Source organism: Acipenser ruthenus, chromosome 43 (genome assembly GCF_902713425.1).
Source record: "Acipenser ruthenus chromosome 43, fAciRut3.2 maternal haplotype, whole genome shotgun sequence".
Taxonomy (NCBI): domain Eukaryota; kingdom Metazoa; phylum Chordata; class Actinopteri; order Acipenseriformes; family Acipenseridae; genus Acipenser; species Acipenser ruthenus.
This window is the reverse complement of record NC_081231.1, coordinates 3141389-3164803: the sequence shown is the minus strand read 5'-3', so window position 1 is coordinate 3164803 and position 23415 is coordinate 3141389. Positions and strand designations below refer to the sequence as shown.

General features: G+C 43.8%; 1 protein-coding gene across 1 annotated transcript; it reads left to right on the top strand.

The window, feature by feature from the left end:
* Positions 1-1110: 1110 nt before the first annotated feature.
* Positions 1111-23357, top strand: LOC117967735 (TAF6-like RNA polymerase II p300/CBP-associated factor-associated factor 65 kDa subunit 6L). The gene is made up of 12 exons (XM_059012053.1): positions 1111-1228; positions 1857-2024; positions 2341-2427; positions 3078-3228; positions 11951-12001; positions 12241-12335; positions 14474-14548; positions 15202-15422; positions 18339-18471; positions 20204-20332; positions 21267-21730; positions 22530-23357. The coding sequence occupies exons 2-12, from the start codon at positions 1878-1880 to the stop codon at positions 22864-22866; spliced, it is 1890 nt and encodes a 629-aa protein (XP_058868036.1). The 5' UTR covers positions 1111-1228; positions 1857-1877; the 3' UTR covers positions 22867-23357.
* The last annotated feature ends 58 nt before the right edge of the window (positions 23358-23415 follow it).

Below are 23415 nucleotides of genomic sequence, written 5' to 3'. Positions count from 1 at the left end.
CCCAGAGAATCAGCCATCCAGGTCAGTTAGAGAATGGCAGATGTGTTGACATGATGTCCTTAGTCAAGGTCAACCTTGACTGTCAATGCAATCCCAGCAGCCATGCTGCAGGTGTCTCTTCAGACATGTAACAATGCTGACCTGTACGTGTGCTGCAGCTGGTGATCGTGAACTTGCTATGGGGTGTGAAGGATTTTTATATGAGGTAGAAGAAGGTGCGGAGGTGTTTGCAGGTAACCCACAAACACTTAATAAGAAGAGCATTAAAGTACAGGTAGGACTTAAATTACTACTATAAAATGCTATGACATACAGTATTAATATAAAGTACTAAAATATACTATCGTACTGCTATGATGTACTATTGTACACTATAATGTAATAATAGTATTACTATTATTATTTGTTTATTTAGCAGACGCCTTTATCCAAGGCGACTTAGAGACTCGGGTGTGTGAACTATGCATCAGCTGCAGAGTCACTTACAACTACGTCTCACCCGAAAGACGGAGCACAAGGAGGTGAAGTGACTTGTTCAGGGTCACACAGCTGAGTCAGTGGCTGAAGTGGGATTTGAACCAGGGACCTCCTGGTTACAAGCCCATTTCTTTAACCACTGGACTACACAGTACTACAGTACAAATATGATGGACTATACTTTTTGGTAAGGGAGCAAAGGAGCATCCACCAGAGAAAGGAAACAAAAACAAACAACATATGGTACAAAATGTATTTAGATAAAAACAAGCATACATTAAAAGCAATTACATGAAATACCGGCGCAGGCATTTGAAACATGACACGTCACATATCATGACCCCGTTAAATACCCCATTCAGATGGACGCTGCCGTGCAATAGAATCTTAACATTACACATATTATTTTCGAATTAGCGTGACGGTGAATGCATTTCTGTTGGTTATTAATGAAAATACAGTTAAGCTTTACTTGTTCATACAACTGCCATACCGCACACTACCACATACCCTGTGACAACTTCAACTTCCGCTACATGATTAACCAAGTGACAAGCATGGCCATTAACCAATCACAGCTCAAGAATGAAACCTAAACCACCAATCCTTGCGTACGTATGATGGGCGGGACTACCGAGTCCCGGAAACGTGTGCACTGTAACCCTGTCTACTGTCTTCACCTTTTGGTTTATTATTTAAATATACAAGGACCTGTTTTCACAGCTCTCAGTAACAACTCGTTTAACGGAAGGTACAGTTTGTCTTTCTTTTTTTTTAACGTATCCTCTGATTTCAATAATTCTTCATTTGTCTGCGGTCCCGGGTTTTTGGCGCACACATGCTGCACTATACGAAGTTCTGTTGTTAGTAATCAAAATTTCACTGATAATGCCTCCCCTTCAGAGTGAAGAAGCAGCTCTGGGGCAGAGCTAATTCTACTGCCAGTGAGAGACTCACAAAACACGCTGCCAACGATTTACCATCAGGGCTGAGGAAAGAGAAGTCTGTATGTTTTTGAAAGTTTAAAGAAAGAGGAAGGGTTGGTTATATTAACCCTTTCATGCATGAAATATTCAAAATAGATGAAAAATCTACTTTTGGATACATATTAAATATATTTTTTATTGACAATTAAAACAAAACAAAAAAAAACTGTTGCTTTTATATGGAAAAACAATGGCCTCCTCATATGAGCCTATCATGCATTTACATTTTCCATATGTCCCCATATAAAGAAGAGAGTATTTTCTTTGTCTGACCCTATATGAGGTCGCCATGAATGAAAGGGTTAAGAATTAGTTTTGTGCAGCAGTGAGGTCAACAGCAGCAGCAGGGGTTTGGATGATGAAGTGTACATGGAGGTCTTTCTCGTCTCCTAGGCTGTGCTGATAGCGGATGGGATGGCGGACAGGGAGGAGAGGAAGTTTGCGGAGGTCCCACGCGACTCTGTGAAGCTGATGGCGGAGAGTGTGGGGGTGGAGCTCAGTGATGACATCGCCGCCATGCTCGCTGAGGACGTGTGTTACCGGCTCAGGGAGGCGGCACAGGTGAGGCAGCGGAGATACGGATTCAAATACAACAGGGTCATTCCAGTAACAAGATCTCTACGCATTCCTACTGAATGAATAAAGTCACACCAAAAGATCTGCCCTTTTCTATTTCCATTAGCAGAATGATCACAATAGTTTACACATAGCTGTCACCGAGAGACCACCCGGTCCTGCCTGATACACCAATTCACAACAATAGTACAGTACGCTAAAACAAGACACAAGCCTAAACGTTTGCACAAATAAAACCAGGCTTTAAAAATCTTGAAATAGCTGGGAATGTGTTGCGATGCTCTTCTCTTCCTGTTGACAGAACAGCTCCCAGTTCATGAGGCACGCTAAGCGACGCAGGCTGACAGTGGAGGATTTCAACAGAGCTCTGCGCTGGAGCAATGTGGAGGTGAGGACCAGACCCCCAGCTCCCCCCCCCCCCAGCTCAGCTCAGCTCAGCTCAGCTCGGGTTCTGGTACGAGGCTCGTACTGTATGGGAGGTCTTGCAGGTGTATCCTCTGGTTCAGTGTGACCCTCTCTCTCCCGCAGGCAGTATATGGGTACAGTTGTCCTTTAGATTGCGAGGTGCAACACATCCCACTCACTTATCAGCCCCTCGCTTCTCCTGTCTGCTCCAGCCACCTGGTTTAGCCCCTCATGTCTCTGTTTCTGCAGGCAGTGTGTGGGTACGGTTCTCTATAGACTGTGCTGTGTACTAAGTGTCTGTCTCTCCAGGCAGTGTGTGGGTACGGTTCTCTATAGACTGTGCTGTGTACTAAGTGTCTTTCTGTCTCTCTCCAGGCAGTGTGTGGGTACGGTTCTCTATAGACTGTGCTGTGTACTAAGTGTCTGTCTGTCTCTCCAGGCAGTGTGTGGGTACGGTTCTCTATAGACTGTGCTGTGTACTAAGTGTCTGTCTGTCTCTCCAGGCAGTGTGGGGGTACGGTTCTGTAAACACTGTGCTGTGTACTAAGTGTCTTTCTGTCTCTCTCCAGGCAGTGTGTGGGTACGGTTCTCTATAGACTGTGCTGTGTACTAAGTGTCTGTCTGTCTCTCCAGGCAGTGTGTGGGTACGGTTCTCAGGACGCGCTGCCCTTCCGACCCCTCAAGGAGGGTGAGCTGTACTTCGTGGAGGATCGAGAGATCAACCTGGTGGAGCTGGCTCTGGCCACCAACATCCCCAAGGGCTGTGCAGAGACCATGGTGCGAGGTACGCTGCATTATTGGTTATCTTTATATCTGTCTGTCTCTAACTATCTCTATGTGAGCACTTCCTTTGCTTTTTTACAAGCAGAATTGAGAATGTCAGAGTTCAGATGCCCTCCGTTATCCTACTAACCCAATACTCAGAGCAACCAATAACTCTGTGCTTGCTACTAAGAAATGAATCTGTTTGAATCCTGTGTTAGATGTGGTTGGGGTGATTGAGGGGTTAGGCTCAATAATCTGTAGTCTGGACCCGTGGCCAACCTGGCTCTTACGAGAGTGTCTTCCGTGACCGGAATAGTGAATGCCGCCCCTCTGAAGGAGACTTTGCTCTCCCCAGATGAGCCTGGTAACACCCCCCCCCCCTCCCCCAGCTCTAACCTGATGTTCCTGGCTCAGGTTTCAGAGAAGGTTGCTGCAGTGCAGCTTCAGTCTCCCCTCAATGATGGCGACCTGTCTGAGAAACTCCATTCCGGTTTTAGTCCCGGCAGCACAGAGGCTTCTTTACTGAAGGCCTGCAGTGACCTCCTCCTTGCTGTAGATCCTGGTTCCTATTCTATCCTTTTACTTTGAGATCTTTTAGATCTTTCAGTGCCTTTGACACTGTGGACTGTGGGGTCCTCTTTGAGTGCTTGGAGCCCGTGTCTGGCACAGCCCTTTCATTGGTTGAGTCCTGTTTCACTCAGCGGCTCCAGTTTGTAACCATGGGTTCTTTCTCGTCCAGCTGTACAGAGGGGTGCTGTGGTGCTGCCCCAGGGCTCCAGTCTGGGTCTCATGCTCTTCTGTCTCTGTATGCTGCTGCTGGGCTCTGTTTTTCGTAATTATAATCGGAACTTTCATTTTTATGCAGATGACTACGGTGGCCCAAAAGTGCAAGTCAGTGTCATCTTAAAAAGTGCAGGCGATTATATTGCTCTGAACGCAGGCAGAGACAGCATAGCAGCTGGAGCAGAGGGCTTGCCCTTGAAGGCTGGACAGCTGGAGCAGCGTACTAGATATGAAGCGAAGGCTAGATCACTAAGGGTGCGGGAGCATAATCTGGTTTGTTTCTTTTTTTCTGTCTAAAACTTTTAAATAGAGACTCAAGAGCTGCTGTGTTGGTTCTGTGTTTTTTTTTAATATATATTAATCTCACATATCACACAGAGCTCTTTTTCATTTGCCATTTTTTGAAACTGTCACGCAAATTCTGGTGAGACGGTAAATAACTGCAAGGTATATTTTTCATTTCTAGCGAATGTGAACATCTGATTTTTGTATCCGAATACATGTCAAAAAATATTTGTTTGATATTTGTACCAGCACTAATGTAAATGAAGATGGGATGGTATGGGATGGTTAGGGCTGTATTGTTTTCACTTTAGAAAAGGGCTTATTTCACAGTCTAAAAATAGTTATATCAAGATATTTCACGACTAAACATAATGGGCTATGTACTAATAATAATTACGTGTTTGTAAATACTGCAAATTCATAGCCTCCGTCCTTCGTAGAATTTTTGCGTGTGATGTACTTCAGCTGTTTTTCGTGAACAACAACCGTAATATCACCGCAAGTTTACGAGCAGCATAAATTAATGCTCGTTATACAGGAGCGATCAGAATTTGCATCTCATTATATTATTATTTTATTTCTTAGCAGACGCCCTTATCCAGGGCGACTTACAATTGCTACAAGATATCACATTATACAGATATCACATTATTTTTACATACAATTACCCATTGAAACAGTTGGGTTTTTACTGGAGCAATCTAGGTAAAGTACCTTGCTCAAGGGTACAGCAGCAGTGTCCCCCACCTGGGACTGAACCCACGACCCTCCGGTCAAGAGTCCAGAGCCCTAACCGCTACTCCACACTGCTTATAAATAGATTGGCAACACCCAAAGTGAAGATTTAGAACTTCTTTCTAAATCAGCAGTGTGGCAGCAGTCTGGAGTAGCGGTTAGGGCTCTGGACTCTTGACCGGAGGGTCGTGGGTTCAGTCCCAGGTGGGGGACACTGCTGCTGTACCCTTGAGCAAGGTACTTTACCTAGATTGCTCCAGTAAAAACCCAACTGTATAAATGGGTAATTGTATGTAAAAATAATGTGATATCTGTATAATGTGATATCTTGTAACAATTGTAAGTCGCCCTGGATAAGGGCATCTGCTAAGAAATAAATAATAATAATAATATAATAGAATGGAGCTTGATGACCGTGATACAACTATGGTACCGGCCAAAATAAAACACATTTCCACAAAGACGACATTGACCTGTTAGTCAGTGAAATGGAAAAAAAAAAATCTGGAAATATTATTTAACACTTCACAGGGCCAAAAACATTAAGAAACATGGAAAGAAATAACTCACAAAATGAATTCACTGAGACACCGTAAGCGACAGACACTTGACATTGAAAAAAATGGCATGACCTTAAGAGGATTACAAAAAAGAAAGCAGCAGAAAATAAAAAGCAAACAGGACAAACTGAATGTGATGTGTTAAACACACGCAGAGCCTGAGCACAGCGAAAACAAACAGGACAAACTGAATGTGATGAGTTAAACACAGCGCAGACCCTGAGCACAGAGAAAACAAACAGGACAAACTGAATGTGATGTGTTAAACACAGCGCAGACCCTGAGAACAGAGAAAACAAACAGGACAAACTGAATGTGATGCGTCAAACACACGCAGACCCTGAGCACAGCGAAAACAAACAGGACAAACTGAATGTGATGTGTTAAACACAGCGCTGACCCTGAGCACAGAGAAAACAAACAGGACAAACTGAATGTGATGTGTTAAACACAGCGCTGACCCTGGACACAGAGAAAACAAACAGGACAAACTGAATGTGATGTGTTAAACACAGCGCTGACCCTGGACACAGCGAAAACAAACAGGACAAACTGAATGTGATGTGTTAAACACACGCAGACCCTGAGCACAGGAAAACAAACAGGACAAACTGAATGTGATGTGTTAAACACACGCAGACCCTGAGCACAGCGAAAACAAACAGGACAAACTGAATGTGATGAGTTAAACACACGCAGACCCTGAGCACAGCGAAAACAAACAGGACAAACTGAATGTGATGCGTTAAACACATGCAGACCCTGAGCACAGAGAAAACAAACAGGACAAACTGAATGTGATGAGTTAAACACAGCGCAGACCCTGACACAGCGAAAACAAACAGGACAAACTGAATGTGATGCGTTAAACACAGCGCAGACCCTGAGCACAGCGAAAACAAACAGGACAAACTGAATGTGATGTGTTAAACACAGCGCAGACCCTGAGCACAGAGAAAACAAACAGGACAAACTGAATGTGATGCGTTAAACACACGCAGAGCCTGAGCACAGAGAAAACAAACAGGACAAACTGAATGTGATGCGTTAAACACACGCAGACCCTGACACAGCGAAAACAAACAGGACAAACTGAATGTGATGCGTTAAACACAGCGCTGACCCTGAGCACAGAGAAAACAAACAGGACAAACTGAATGTGATGTGTTAAACACACGCAGACCCTGAGCACAGCGAAAACAAACAGGACAAACTGAATGTGATGAGTTAAACACACGCAGACCCTGAGCACAGCGAAAACAAACAGGACAAACTGAATGTGATGCGTTAAACACATGCAGACCCTGAGCACAGAGAAAACAAACAGGACAAACTGAATGTGATGAGTTAAACACAGCGCAGACCCTGACACAGCGAAAACAAACAGGACAAACTGAATGTGATGCGTTAAACACAGCGCAGACCCTGAGCACAGCGAAAACAAACAGGACAAACTGAATGTGATGTGTTAAACACAGCGCAGACCCTGAGCACAGAGAAAACAAACAGGACAAACTGAATGTGATGCGTTAAACACACGCAGAGCCTGAGCACAGAGAAAACAAACAGGACAAACTGAATGTGATGCGTTAAACACAGCGCAGACCCTGAGCACAGCGAAAACAAACAGGACAAACTGAATGTGATGCGTTAAACACACGCAGAGCCTGAGCACAGCGAAAACAAACAGGACAAACTGAATGTGATGAGTTAAACACAGCGCAGACCCTGACACAGCGAAAACAAACAGGACAAACTGAATGTGATGCGTTAAACACAGCGCAGACCCTGAGCACAGCGAAAACAAACAGGACAAACTGAATGTGATGTGTTAAACACAGCGCAGACCCTGAGCACAGAGAAAACAAACAGGACAAACTGAATGTGATGCGTTAAACACACGCAGAGCCTGAGCACAGAGAAAACAAACAGGACAAACTGAATGTGATGCGTTAAACACACGCAGACCCTGACACAGCGAAAACAAACAGGACAAACTGAATGTGATGCGTTAAACACAGCGCTGACCCTGAGCACAGAGAAAACAAACAGGACAAACTGAATGTGATGTGTTAAACACACGCAGACCCTGAGCACAGCGAAAACAAACAGGACAAACTGAATGTGATGCGTTAAACACACGCAGAGCCTGAGCACAGAGAAAACAAACAGGACAAACTGAATGTGATGAGTTAAACACAGCGCAGACCCTGACACAGCGAAAACAAACAGGACAAACTGAATGTGATGCGTTAAACACAGCGCAGACCCTGAGCACAGCGAAAACAAACAGGACAAACTGAATGTGATGTGTTAAACACAGCGCAGACCCTGAGCACAGAGAAAACAAACAGGACAAACTGAATGTGATGCGTTAAACACACGCAGAGCCTGAGCACAGAGAAAACAAACAGGACAAACTGAATGTGATGCGTTAAACACAGCGCAGACCCTGAGCACAGCGAAAACAAACAGGACAAACTGAATGTGATGCGTTAAACACACGCAGAGCCTGAGCACAGCGAAAACAAACAGGACAAACTGAATGTGATGTGTTAAACACAGCGCTGACCCTGAGCACAGAGAAAACAAACAGGACAAACTGAATGTGATGTGTTAAACACACGCAGACCCTGAGCACAGAGAAAACAAACAGGACAAACTGAATGTGATGTGTTAAACACACGCAGACCCTGAGCACAGCGAAAACAAACAGGACAAACTGAATGTGATGAGTTAAAACACAGCGCTGACCCTGAGCACAGCGAAAACAAACAGGACAAACTGAATGTGATGCATTAAACACACGCAGAGCCTGAGCACAGCGAAAACAAACAGGACAAACTGAATGTGATGTGTTAAACACACGCAGACCCTGAGCACAGCGAAAACAAACAGGACAAACTGAATGTGATGCGTTAAACACAGCGCAGAGCCTGAGCACAGAGAAAACAAACAGGACAAACTGAATGTGATGCGTTAAACACAGCGCAGACCCTGAGCACAGCGAAAACAAACAGGACAAACTGAATGTGATGCGTTAAACACAGCGCAGAGCCTGAGCACAGCGAAAACAAACAGGACAAACTGAATGTGATGCGTTAAACACACGCAGAGCCTGAGCACAGCGAAAACAAACAGGACAAACTGAATGTGATGCGTTAAACACAGCGCAGAGCCTGAGCACAGCGAAAACAAACAGGACAAACTGAATGTGATGTGTTAAACACAGCGCTGACCCTGGACACAGCGAAAACAAACAGGACAAACTGAATGTGATGCGTTAAACACACGCAGAGCCTGAGCACAGAGAAAACAAACAGGACAAACTGAATGTGATGTGTTAAACACACGCAGACCCTGAGCACAGCGAAAACAAACAGGACAAACTGAATGTGATGAGTTAAAACACAGCGCTGACCCTGAGCACAGCGAAAACAAACAGGACAAACTGAATGTGATGCATTAAACACACGCAGAGCCTGAGCACAGCGAAAACAAACAGGACAAACTGAATGTGATGCGTTAAACACAGCGCAGACCCTGAGCACAGAGAAAACAAACAGGACAAACTGAATGTGATGTGTTAAACACAGCGCAGACCCTGAGCACAGAGAAAACAAACAGGACAAACTGAATGTGATGCGTTAAACACACGCAGAGCCTGAGCACAGCGAAAACAAACAGGACAAACTGAATGTGATGAGTTAAACACAGCGCAGACCCTGACACAGCGAAAACAAACAGGACAAACTGAATGTGATGCGTTAAACACAGCGCAGACCCTGAGCACAGAGAAAACAAACAGGACAAACTGAATGTGATGTGTTAAACACAGCGCAGACCCTGAGCACAGAGAAAACAAACAGGACAAACTGAATGTGATGCGTTAAACACACGCAGAGCCTGAGCACAGCGAAAACAAACAGGACAAACTGAATGTGATGAGTTAAACACAGCGCAGACCCTGACACAGCGAAAACAAACAGGACAAACTGAATGTGATGCGTTAAACACACGCAGAGCCTGAGCACAGAGAAAACAAACAGGACAAACTGAATGTGATGTGTTAAACACAGCGCAGACCCTGAGCACAGAGAAAACAAACAGGACAAACTGAATGTGATGCGTTAAACACAGCGCTGACCCTGAGCACAGAGAAAACAAACAGGACAAACTGAATGTGATGAGTTAAACACAGCGCAGACCCTGACACAGCGAAAACAAACAGGACAAACTGAATGTGATGCGTTAAACACAGCGCAGACCCTGAGCACAGAGAAAACAAACAGGACAAACTGAATGTGATGTGTTAAACACAGCGCAGACCCTGAGCACAGAGAAAACAAACAGGACAAACTGAATGTGATGCGTTAAACACACGCAGAGCCTGAGCACAGAGAAAACAAACAGGACAAACTGAATGTGATGCGTTAAACACAGCGCTGACCCTGGACACAGTGAAAACAAACCATGACGCTGAACTAAAACTAATTTACCATGGAAGTTTACCATGGTAGGTTTGCACAGTAATTCTCATGTTTGTACTCGTCTGTACCCTAACCATGCTTCCCTATGCTTTCAGTGCTTTAATTTAAGAATATCTCAGAAAACGTTTGTTTGAGTCTGTGTATGTTTTAGTTGTGTGAAGGAAAAAAGTACAGTACATACAGTAGGCCAGGCAAGTAAATACTTTGTCATATTTCAGTTGTCTGTGCACTACATAATTAATTACTGATAAGAAAAGATTTGAGTTTGTGTTTTATTAAAGAACTCTGCAATTATTTGTTTCCATGCTTCCCTTCATTAAAAAAAAAACACCTTAACACATAAAAGAAACCAAAACAAAATGTATTTATTGCCACTGTTATTTAATATATATAATAATTTATTATTTATTTATTTTTTTGTGGTTTCTTTTATATTTTAAGGTGCATTATTTTAAAATAACTAAAAGCCCGGAAACATTTAAACAGAAAGTTTGACATATGAACAGCTAGTTGAATCTACACCAGTGAGAGGCATGTGTAAAATAACAGGCACAAACCGAAGTCGTAAGTCAGGAAAAAATGATAATACATCAGGGGTAAGCGCGAAACTTTGGTATTATAATGAGTTTCGTACATTTGCATACGAAAGTAGTTTGTAACGAACAGTCGTAAATAAACTACCGCAGCAGGGATGAAACTAAGATACAGGAGTGAAAATGACTTTAATACATCGCGGGTAAGTCTACGAAGTCACAAAAACCTACAAAAAGTCAAGATACGAAAGAGAAATCAACGATACATAGAGCCCAATATGTATTAAAGCAGAAAAAATGTCCTTGTCACATTAAAAATGTATAGTTTTCTCCAGAGTTATGGTACAATAAATGTTCCTAAAGATTTAAATGCTTACCTGAAGAACAGTAGGCTAAATGCTAAATTGTATTAAAGACTATTTCGTTTTTTATTGTATTATTACTTGTGATCTTATTGCTTGCTCTTATTGTATTATTACTTGTACTGTAACACTTGAAATGTATTTGCTTACGATTGTAAGTCGCCCTGGATAAGGGCGTCTGCTAAGAAATAAATAATAATGATAATAATAATAATAATAATAATAATAATAATAATAATAATAATAATAATAATGTCCACCTTTTTAAAAACATTCTGTTTTCACCATCAGTGACTTATCAAACTAAATAAAAACATAAGTAAACGTTAAAATAGACAGATGTGAAATGTCCCCTTCATGTATTGGACAGAGCGATCCTTAGCAAGAAAGATTTCCGGTCTTTGATGCAGCTGGGGACATGTTTCATTGAAGACATTTGAAGAAATCGTGCAGCTCTGTGCAGTGTGTGTTCAATCATTTACTGGAAGCAAACTAAACCGGCTGCCAGGTTCCTAAATGCAGGGTAACAGGCAGTGCGTCAATCAGGCAAACGTTAGCTGTATTTATATGTAAGTGTTACAAATATGTATATTTACAACGGGAATTTTCACAGGAAACTACATATTACACGGCAATGGGTACATTTCACGGAAATCATGATAACAGTGAAAAAAACAGCCTTAGGTCTGGTATCTCTCTCTAGCTGTCCACCTATCTGTCTGTCTGTACTATCCAGACAGAGATGTATGTATTACATTATTTATACACTCTGAATGTGTATAAAATTGCATTGTTTCCTTGTTTATTATCCCATGATTTGTGTTCTTAGTCATTATCTATTACTGTTTCTGCGCTATGGATATTAAATAATATATATATATCAGTATGGCTGTGCAGGATATCCCGTGTCAGTGTCAGGGCCTGGACTCTGTCTGTCTCCTAGTTCTTGGTTGTGTGTATTGAGACTTGCCTGTGATATTTTCTTTCTTGCAGTTCAAGTTTCCTATTTGGATGGGAAAGGGAACGTGGAACCCCAAGGCGCAGGTGATACAAATAATCCTTGTGTAACTGTGTAGCCGGAGAGACCATGTTCTCAGATCACACTTGCATGACTTCAGTTATTAAATGTGTCAGCATCTCTGGTATGTAGAGGTTGTTTGTCCGATTTGTCTTTGTGTGTCACAGGTGGCAACTTGTTAAGCACCTTGCTCAGCCCAGGTTGTGTGTTTGAGAGTGCTTGCTGAGGTACTAACCCGGTGTCTTTCCCCCTGGTGTGTGTCCAGTGCCCACGGCAGTGCAGTCTCTGACGGACGACCTCCTCAAGTATTACCAGCAGGTCACCAGGGCCATACTGGGAGAAGACCAGCAGCTCATGAAGGTAGGAAACCACAGTACTGTGTAGAGACATAAATAATTAAATCTATTCAGTATTGAACAAAGAAGACTATGCGGTGATCTGATTCAAGCATTCAAAATTCTAAAAGGTATTGACAATGTCGACCCAGGGGTCCTGAAAAAAGAAACAAGGGCCAGGGGTCACAAATGGAGATTAGATAAAGGGGCATTCAGAACAGAAAATAGGAGGCACTTTTTTACACAGAGAATTGTGAGGGTCTGGAACCATCTCCCCAGTAATGTTGTTGAAGCAGACACCCTGGGATCCTTCAAGAAGCTGCTTGATGAGATTCTGGGATCAATAAGCTACTAACAACCAAACGAGCAAGATGGGCTGAATGGCCTCCTCTCGTTTGTAAACTTTCTTATGTTCTTATAACTTCACCGCTATCACGAGCTGGGTATAGAGACCTCACCACTATCACGAGCTGAGTATAGAGAGACAACCTCACCACTATCATGAGCTTGGTATAGAGACAACCTCACCACTATCATGAGCTGGGTATAGAGACAACCTCACCGCTATCATGAGCTGGGTATAGAGAGACAACCTCACCACTATCATGAGCTGGGTATAGAGACCTCACCACTATCATGAGCTGGGTAAAGAGAGACAACCTCACCACTATCATGAGCTGGGTATAGAGAGACAACCTCACCGCTATCATGAGCTGGGTATAGAGAGACAACTTCACCACTATCATGAGCTGGGTAAAGAGAGACAACCTCACCACTGTCATGAGCTGTGTATAAAGACAACCTCGCCGCTATCATGAGCTGGGTAGAGAGACAACTTCACCGCTATCATGAGCTAGGTATAGAGACCTCACCACTATCATGAGCTGGGTATAGAGACCTGTGACAAGGATGACAGAGGTTGAGGCTCAGAGACAGTTTAAACATTCAAAATAAAGTTTTTAATTAACAAAAATACAAAATAAATCGGCACAAGGGCCAGACAAAAAGGTTTTAAACATAAAATAAACACAAAACAAAAAGCAAAACTTACAAAAATAAAGGTTTCCAGGCTGGGCGTTGCCTTCACTGGATTCAAAAACAAACAAACAAACAAACAGAAAAACAGCACACACAAAACACTAGCTCCTTCTCCTTCCAGAACTCTCCCCCCAACTGGGAGGCTGAGGCCTCCTTTTATGCCAGGTGGCTAAGTCCATAATTGAATAATTAATTGACTGATTGCTCCCACCTGACACAGTCAACCTGGGCAGGGAGGAGAATTTAAATCCTTCCCTGCCAGTATTTCTAAGGGCAGAGCCCTGTTCTGCCACAAGACCTCACCACTATCATGAGCTGGGTATAGAGACCTCACCACTATCATGAGCTGGGTATAGAGAGACAACCTCACCGCTATCATGAGCTGGGTATAGAGAGACAACCTCACCGCTATCATGAGCTAGGTATGGAGACCTCACCACTATCATGAGCTGGGTATAGAGACCTCACCACTATCATGAGCTGGGTATAGAGAGACAGCCTCACCGCTATCATGAGCTGGGTATAGAGAGACAACTTCACCACTATCATGAGCTGGGTATAGAGAGACAACCTCACCACTATCATGAGCTGGGTAAAGAGAGACAACCTCACCACTATCATGAGCTGTGTATAGAGACAACCTCGCCGCTATCATGAGCTGGGTATAGAGAGACAACTTCACCACTATCATGAGCTGGGTATAGAGACCTCACCACTATCATGAGCTGGGTATAGAGACCTCACCACTATCACGAGCTGGGTATAGAGACCTCACCACTATCATGAGCTGGGTATAGAGACCTCACCACTATCATGAGCTGGGTATAGAGAGACAACCTCACCACTATCATGAGCTGTGTATAGAGACCTCACCACTATCATGAGCTGGGTATAGAGACCTCACCACTATCATGAGCTGGGTATAGAGTGACAACCTCACCACTATCATGAGCTGTGTATAGAGACCTCACCACTATCATGAGCTGGGTATATAGAGACAACCTCGCCACTATCATGAGCTGGACAGAGCTGTGCAGTGCTTCTTAAGAGGGGTGCAATCCTGAGACTGGAGCTGAGCTGACATTAACTGTAACTGTAACATGAATTTCCTGCCTGTTTCTTTAGGTTGCATTACAGGATCTTCAGACAAACTCCAAAATCGCAGCTCTGCTCCCTTACTTTGTGCACGTTGTCAGTGGGGTGAGTCTGAGAAAACACATTTAAATTAATAAAGTAACAAACAGCAGCTAATTAAGAATGGAAAACAATACAAAGACAGAACTTTAAAACTGAATTGAACTTAAATATATTTTATTAAAAGACTGTAACCTAAAGCAGACATTAGTAAATTGCCTCTGTTCATATTCGTTCCTAGAACAGAATCTATACATGACTGTATCATTCCATGATAAATCACCCCAAAAAGTTCGATTTTAAACCTGACCGTCTACGATTTATACCAAACTTTCTACTTAGGGTTGTTTCAGGCAAATACGTTCAAATTTAAATTTTTAGACTGACAGGGTCAATGGGTCAGAAGACACCTGAGTAATCGTCAGGTAAGAAACATTTCATTTGAATCGACACGAGTAAATGAATAACACATCATCAGTGGGAAAGTCATTTTGAATTTGCCGTGCGATTTCTAATAAAATGACAGCTCCCACAGGTCTGCAGCACAACCGGATTTTGAGTAAAAGGCTGGTTAACGTTAAGGGGGGGTCCCATCAACCACATTTTGACATCTCTAGAACTTTTGATCCCCTGCCTGTGGAATGTGTTCTCTAAGGAATCCCCTGCCGGTTGCACAAGCGAAACCCCAGTGTTGTTCGTGTGCTTGTGTTTGCTCCCAGGTGAAGTCCGTGAGCCACGACCTGGAGCAGCTCAGCCGCTTGCTGCACATGGTGAAGAGCCTGGTGCAGAACCCCTTCCTATACCTGGGCTCCTACATCAAGAGCCTGGTGTCCAGCGTCATGTACTGCATCCTGGAGCCGCTCGCCGCCTCCATCAACCCGCTCAACGACCACTGGACCCTGCGCGACTATGCCGCCTTGCTGCTCAGCCACATCTTCTGGTGAGGACTGGGGGAGTTACACAGCTCAGAGTCCACACGTCTAATCCTTCTCCAAGTGCTACACGTGTAGAATTGTTCCTAAACGTAGAGATATGCATGCCAGTGATAGAGGCGAGCTATAGTGTTTCTACACTGGGGTGTGTGCCGTGTCAGGTTAGTTATTCAGCAGCATTTTCTGGAAGCAAGCACATCACAACCTTACAGCTGTGACATAAATTTTTGCATCACCTAGAATTTTAAGATTGAGACATACAAAATATATATATATATATATATATATATATATATATATATATAACATAGTTTAGATGTTATTCAACATTATTTAATCAAAGAAACTACAAAATGATATCGCAAAAGTCTACCGGAAGCCATACTGTAAAGTAGAAACGTAATATTGCAGATGTTTGTGTGCCTTAAAACTTAAATAAACGCCCCAGCCTTTATTTACAATATTTGCCAGTAGCCCCGGCGCCTATTGGAGACCAGCAACTATTTGAGACTCTGCAAATACTTCAGATGCAATCATGAAAAAGCTGCCTACACACAACCTTATAGACACGACATAAGTAAATTACAACATTCCAGCAACGTCATTAAAGGTTGTGTCAGTGGGTAATAACAGTTTGTATTGTAATAATAATAAAAACAGTAAAATCCACTAAAGACAGCCCTGTAAATATCGGAACACAAGCGTGTATTAAGGTAGGTTTGCAGCAGAATTAAAAAACATGGTTTTAAAAGCATCATCTTTATTAACACATATTATATTTATTGTTCACCCTCAGAACGTGTACATTGATAAGCATGGAAAATCGATGAGAAATGAACCAGCAACGAATCTTCATTGCAAAACAACCGCATGAAATACTGTGTAAATACGAAAAATTAGTTCATACTGTTGGCCCACAACACACTCAAAAATACTTCAAACTGTTTAAAGATTAACAATAAAATCCATACAAGTACCAGTTTTATCACAAAATCAAAGCAAAAGTGACCAATTTTTTTTTTTTATAACGTCTACATTGATAAATAAGAACGCTGGAAAAGGAGCAAAATATGAATATTCATTGCAAAACTCAATGCACGAAGTACTGTTAACACAAAAGAAAAAAAAAAACATGTACAAATACACAAAAAGGCAACCCTGTTAATATCAGAAATCAAGTTTGTATTTAACTTTCAGCACGCTCATAATGTCACAAAAAAACTGAATGCATAACATGTACCTTAAAATAAGTTCAATTCAGTTTTCTTATTCATCCTGAGCCTCAGGGTCTCCAATTTGAAAAACAAATTGGTGAGCTCGCTGTACAGCCATGTGTGTGTATTGACTGGAACAGTCGGTATGATGCGCATTATATTATTATTCATAACCAGGCATTTAAAAGACACCCGGGGTCTATTTACCATATTTCCCAGAAGCCCCCGCGCTTATTCAGTGTTGTTGAAGCCGACACCCTGGGATCCTTCAAGAAGCTGCTTGATGAGATTCTGGGATCAATAAGCTACTAATAACCAAACGAGCAAGATGGGCTGAATGACCTCCTCTCGTTTGTAAACTTTCTTATGTTATTATTAGAGACCCGGCGAGTATTGGAGACCAGCTGTTATTTGAAGTATTATGGTATATAAATAGGGACCTACCTAAATCGCGATTTCGCGGAAATCCTGAAATTGAAGGGTCACCGCGAAATACACCTCTTAGGGGCCATACAAACAAGTACGGAGAGGAAAAAAAAGGAAACTTGTTTAAATGAACTACTGCACACCGCAAGTGACTCAAACTACGTGTCTTCCTTCTGTAGATAGCCCTTTTCTATTCCTTCGCTGTCCCGTGTGCATTGCACTTAATCAAAAAACAAACAAACAAAAAATGTCCACAAATAACATTTACAAAACATATTCTCCAAAGCAGTTAACGTTCTTGTTTACTATTGAAATGACAAAGTTTTCAGCCTATCAGTGTGTCTTTACTGCTTTTATGTGACCTGTACTGTGCAGGAGGGGGCGGGACAAAGTTGGTGCTGCATTGTTTTGATTTAGTGCAGACGTATTCCTGTCTGCAAGTTAAATCAGTACTAAAAGTATCCAGCACAGCCACCTCGCTTCAACCTGTTGCTTACAGTTGGAATTTTCGACCCGAATAGCCACATCTTCTTTGTTTTGACTCGGTACTAATAAAATAAATTATTGGATGGGACAAATAACATGACAACGAACGTGCTGCATACATTGACTTTATTAAAGTATGCCAGATGCCCCTGTGTAACCGAGTTTTTGGGCTGTTTCTAATCGATTTCCACATCTGTATAACTTGGCAAAGCTTTGCCTTAACTTCCAGCCAATTCAGTGGATGCAGACGTGCAGTCTCAATGTATGGGCAAGTCAACTGCTGGGGAATGCTGCATGCTTGCCTTTAACAAATGCCAGCACTGTTTTAGTAAGGAAGCAAGTACCACTATTTTTAGGCTTTATAGTGTTCTGAAATACTGTCTACTTAGGTTTATTTAATGTTTAAACATGACCGCGAAATGTCCGCAAAATCCTAATTTTATTCTGCAACATACCCGTGAAAAATACGTAAATTTACCGCGATTTAAGTAGATCCCTATATATAAAGTATAGGTAGAATGGAATTAAACTTGCTGTAGTAATGGTGCCAGATTTTTAATAAATGCGAAATTAGTGAAAAATTCTTGCTCGCAGTATTTAGATTTGTGATCAAACTTAGTAAGGACATGCTTTTATTTTAGCACCCAGGTATTAGTGTCTGTATCTGTGGATACATGGAGACACCTGTAGATGTAGGCCATGTGGATGTGCGTTCTGTTTCCTGATCCCGATGGCTTTGTGTTTGCTTTCGTAGTGAGAGGTGTGTGATGTTTGTAACCCCCTCTCTGTGTATTCCAGGGCTCACGGGGACCTGGTCGGGGGGCTGTATCACCAGATCCTGCTCTCACTTCAGAAGGTGCTGTCGGACCCGGTGCGGCCGCTGTGCTCTCACTACGGGGCTGTGGTGGGGCTGCACGCGCTGGGCTGGAAGGTACTGGATGCTCCGTCATTCACAGACTGTGAGAGAGAGAGAGCACTGTGGTTCTGAGTGCTCCTTCATTCATGGACTGTGAGAGAGAGGGAGCACTGTGGTTCTGAGTGCTCCTTCATTCACACACTGTCAGAGAGAGGGAGCACTGTGGTTCTGAGTGCTCCTTCATTCACAGACTGTGAGAGAGAGGGAGCACTGTGGTTCTGAGTGCTCCTTTATTCACAGACTGTGAGAGAGAGAGAGCACTGTGGTTCTGAGTGCTCCTTCATTCACAGACTGTGAGAGAGAGGGAGCACTGTGGTTCTGAGTGCTCCTTCATTCACAGACTGTGAGAGAGAGAGAGAGCACTGTGGTTCCGAGTGCTCCTTCATTCACACACTGTGAGAGAGAGGGAGCACTGTGTGGTTCTGAGTGCTCCTTCATTCACAGACTGTGAGAGAGAGAGAGCACTGTGTGGTTCTGAGTGCTCCTTCATTCACACACTGTGAGCGAGAGGGAGCACTGTGTGGTTCTGAGTGCTCCTTCATTCACAGACTGTGAGAGAGAGAGAGCACTGTGGTTCTGAGTGCTCCTTCATTCACACACTGTGAGAGAGAGAGAGCACTGTGTGGTTCCGAGTGCTCCTTCATTCACACACTGTGAGCGAGAGGGAGCACTGTGTGGTTCTGAGTGCTCCTTCATTCACAGACTGTGAGAGAGAGAGAGCACTGTGGTTCTGAGTGCTCCTTCATTCACACACTGTGAGAGAGAGAGAGCACTGTGTGGTTCCGAGTGCTCCTTCATTCACACACTGAGAGAGAGGGGCACAACACAAGCTGTTCATGTCTTTACTCCCCAATTGATTATCTGACTTCCCCACGGCGAACCATTGTGTTTTCTGTTTACAACACATGGCATTAACCATGGGGATTTATGTCATTTATTTTTGCCACTATTGTGATGTTACACTGCTACAAGCTGGCCGTTGAAATACAACAAATAAATACTCCTTGGAACTTGAGAGTAACTCCTAAAAGCAGTGCACATGTAACAGGGTGGAGACTGGGAGCAAACAAGGGTCTTAACCTCATCTCACTGACGTCATCAAAATCCATATCGCAGCGCATTGCACAACATGTCATCCCAGACTGCATTTGTCTGTTTTAGGTTCAATATTTGAAGAAAAGTGCATGAAAATAAAGTGTGTAAAATATGGGACTATACCCAAATGCTCTGCAGGCAGTGGAGTGGGGTTCTGTTTTCTCTCTCTCTCTCTCTCTCTCTCTCTCTCTGTGTTCCTCTGCAGGCAGTGGAGCGGGTTCTGTTTCCTCACCTCTCTCTGTGTTCCTCTGCAGGCAGTGGAGCGGGTTCTGTTTCCTCACATCTCTCTCTCTGTGTTCCTCTGCAGGCAGTGGAGTGGGTTCTGTTTCCTCACCTCTCTCTGTGTTCCTCTGCAGGCAGTGGAGCGGGTTCTGTTTCCTCACCTCTCTCTCTGTGTTCCTCTGCAGGCAGTGGAGCGGGTTCTGTTTCCTCACCTCTCTCTGTGTTCCTCTGCAGGCAGTGGAGTGGGTTCTGTTTCCTCATCTCTCTCTGTGTTCCTCTGCAGGCAGTGGAGCAGGTTCTGTTTCCTCACCTCTCTCTGTGTTCCTCTGCAGGCAGTGGAGCGGGTTCTGTTTCCTCACCTCTCTCTGTGTTCCTCTGCAGGCAGTGGAGCGGGTTCTGTTTCCTCACCTCTCTCTGTGTTCCTCTGCAGGCAGTGGAGCGGGTTCTGTTTCCTCACCTCTCAGCGTACTGGTCTAACCTGCAGGCAGTGCTCGATGACGACTCCGTCTCCAACGCTCAGGTCAAAGCTGACGGGCACAAAGTCTACGGAGCCATCCTGGTAGGTCTTTTAAAAGTCTTATTATTATTATTATTATTATTATTATTATTATTATTGCCAAAGTATACAGGCATCTATTTTGAAAGTACAGGTCAGTGTCAGCTTCACTCAGTGGCTGGAGGCTTTGCTGAGGTTTAAAAAGTAAAGCCTTTTTGAAGTTGGATTCATTGCAGGATATACCCATTCTGTACTAAGGCAGTATACTGTAGAATATACCCACTTGGGCTGTTTGTTTGTTTGTTTTTTATTGTATTTATTTATCAGGGACACATACAATTATAGCATGACACAAGACACATTGCACATTGCATTTTCAATTTCAGTTTAGCCAGTAATTTCCATTGATAGTCCCTGGGCAGACATTTCAGAATCTCCATATTCTACTCTAAACTATAGCAATAACCTCCTATTGAATGTTTGATTAACAATACATACAGCATTGAAGACATGAATTACCTATTAAAAGTGCATAACAATCAGCAGCTTACATAATCAAGTTACAGTACAATTTATATAATATAAATATCCAATATACACAATTCAAATTCAGATACATCCTGAATTAATGAATGATTGCATCATTGACTATGTTTCAACCAAGCCTTAAGTTTATTACAAAATATTTTAAAATCCCTTAAGACCTTAATTTCTGAAGGAAGTGAGTTCCAGAATAAAGTACCTCTTATAGAAAGAGCTGATTGGGCAATTGCTATTCTACGCTTTTCCACTTTACAATTCCCACATACAGCTTCCCTTGTGAGCATATTAGTATCTTCAGAGAGCTTCTACATGAATCCCTTTAAGGGTGGAGTATATAATCCTTGCAAAGTTGTAAATACCAGTTGTCAATTGAGTGTTTTGAAATTTAAGGGGGGGGGGAGGTCATCAGTCAGGGAAGCTCTCGAGGGCCTGCACTCAGTGGTGTGTCCTGCAGGTGGCGGTAGAGAAGCTGCTGAAGATGAAGGCGCAGTCCCGGAGTGTGCCAGCAGAGGGCAGTGTGGCTGTCAGGGAGAGGTCCTTCCCTGGGCTCAGCCCTCCCCAGGAGCCGGTCTCCGAGCCTGGCTTCGGCATCGCCTCCCACCTGCTGCAGGGCGCGGCCGGCGTGCCCGCGGAGGAGCCGGTGCCCGTGCCGCTGCCCGTCATGTACCGCGAGCTCTACGCCTTCTTCGGGGACAGCCTAGCCGTGCGCTTCAGCACCGGTCCGGGCATCGAACCCAGAGCCAGCCGCGCAGCACCCCACCAGCCCCCCGACAGCAAGAAAGAGGGGATGGGGCCCGACACTACCAGGAAGATGCCCCAGCTCACCGCCAGCATGACCATCAGCCCCCGGCAGGACAGCAGCCCCAAGAACGAGCCCAGCCTGCCGGCCGTGCAGAACAGCTCTGCTGCCCCCTCCAGGTGAGAGAGCGTCACTGTGCAGTGACTACACTGGTTCAGGGAAGTGACCGCATGCTCGTGAGGTAGAGTTTACTGAAAGGAACGACAAACGCTTTTGACAAAAAATTTTTGAACGATAAGTGCTTTGACTAAAATATTGCTTACATTAAAAAAAATATTTTAGTAGCTCTAGATTTTGCACTAATGAGTAAAAATTACTTGTTATTTACCCCCCTGCTGTGGAGGCAGCCATACAAGTGGTGAATCCCTTCACAGTTTCACAGACATCTAGAGAAGCGCTTATCCGGCCCTGAGCAAACTTGGTTAGTCCATTCTCCAGCTGTTATTGAGAGGATCTGAATCTGGGGGATGAAGTGCTGCCGACCTGTCTTCATGCACACAGGCAACATGAACATGTTAAAAATCTAATGTCATTTAGATGATTTGTTACATCAGCTTTAAGCTCAAGTTACTGAGAGTGTCACATCCGAGACTCTGTGGCAGACAGAGGTCATGTATTATGCATTTTTCACTGTATTGTTTTATGCATTTTTTTTTTTTTTTACTGTATATCATGTATTCTGCATTTCTCTGTATCTAAAGTATTATGGATTTTCTTGTTACGGCATCTTGTAAAGCGCTTTGTGATGGTGGTCCACTATGAAAGGCGCTATATAAAATAAAGATTTGATTGATTGACGACCTGAGGCCCACCCTCTGTTTGCATTTCTAATGTGAATGAAATGTGATACAGTACCGTCTGTATTAGTCTGACACACGTGATTCTACATGGCCTGCATTGTGATTTGTGTTCCTGCAGGTTCCAGCGCTCGTCCTCCTCCTCTCTCCAGAGATCCAAGCCCCCCCCCTCCAAGGCTGCTCAGCGCTCCGCAGGGCCCCCCCGTGAGGTCTTCCAGAAGAGCCGCTTCCCCCTGCCCCCTGCCACGGCACCCTTCTCCTTCCTCATAGCGGGCAGGCAGACCGGCCGGCGCTGCCAGGGCCGGCGCTTCCAGACCAGCTTCCCCCAGCTGCACCCCCCCAACCCCTCTGCACAGCCCCCCCGTGGGTACGCACACAAGCTGCCCGTCATCGGACGCATGGGCAAGCCCATCAAGAGGTGGGTGTGCTCCCAGTACTCCCTGCACCTGCCTCTGTGAAAGGGACCAGCCAGACAGAGACCAGCCACAGAGAGAGACCAGCCACAGAGACAGAGAGATGGAGAGAGAGACCAGTCAGAGACCACCCAGACAGAGAGAGAGACCAACCAGAGAGAGAGAGAGACCAGCCACAGAGAGAGAGACTAACCAGAGAGACCAGATCTCACTAAAAACTCAGCCTGCCTTGAGTGTGTAGAAAGACACAGCCTGCTCCTGACTGCATCTGGTTAAGAGTTGGCTCTGCTCCCAGCACTCCCTGCACCGGACTGGAAATATACAGAGAAACTGCCAGGGCAGGGACGATATGTAAGAAGCAACTGGCATGCAGATCTTTTTGTATTAGTTTTTGTTTTGCTGTTGTGGTTATTTTTGTACTAATGCATCTTGTAGACATTATTTTTGGATAATGAGTTTTGTAAATCTGTGTATAGTTTTCTTTTCCATAGCTGATAAATGAAAGAAAAAGGGTAAAATAATACCAAAAAAACTTCCATCTTGTGTTCTGTTTTTGTCATCAAACACTCAACCATTAAACTGGGTCCTGATTCC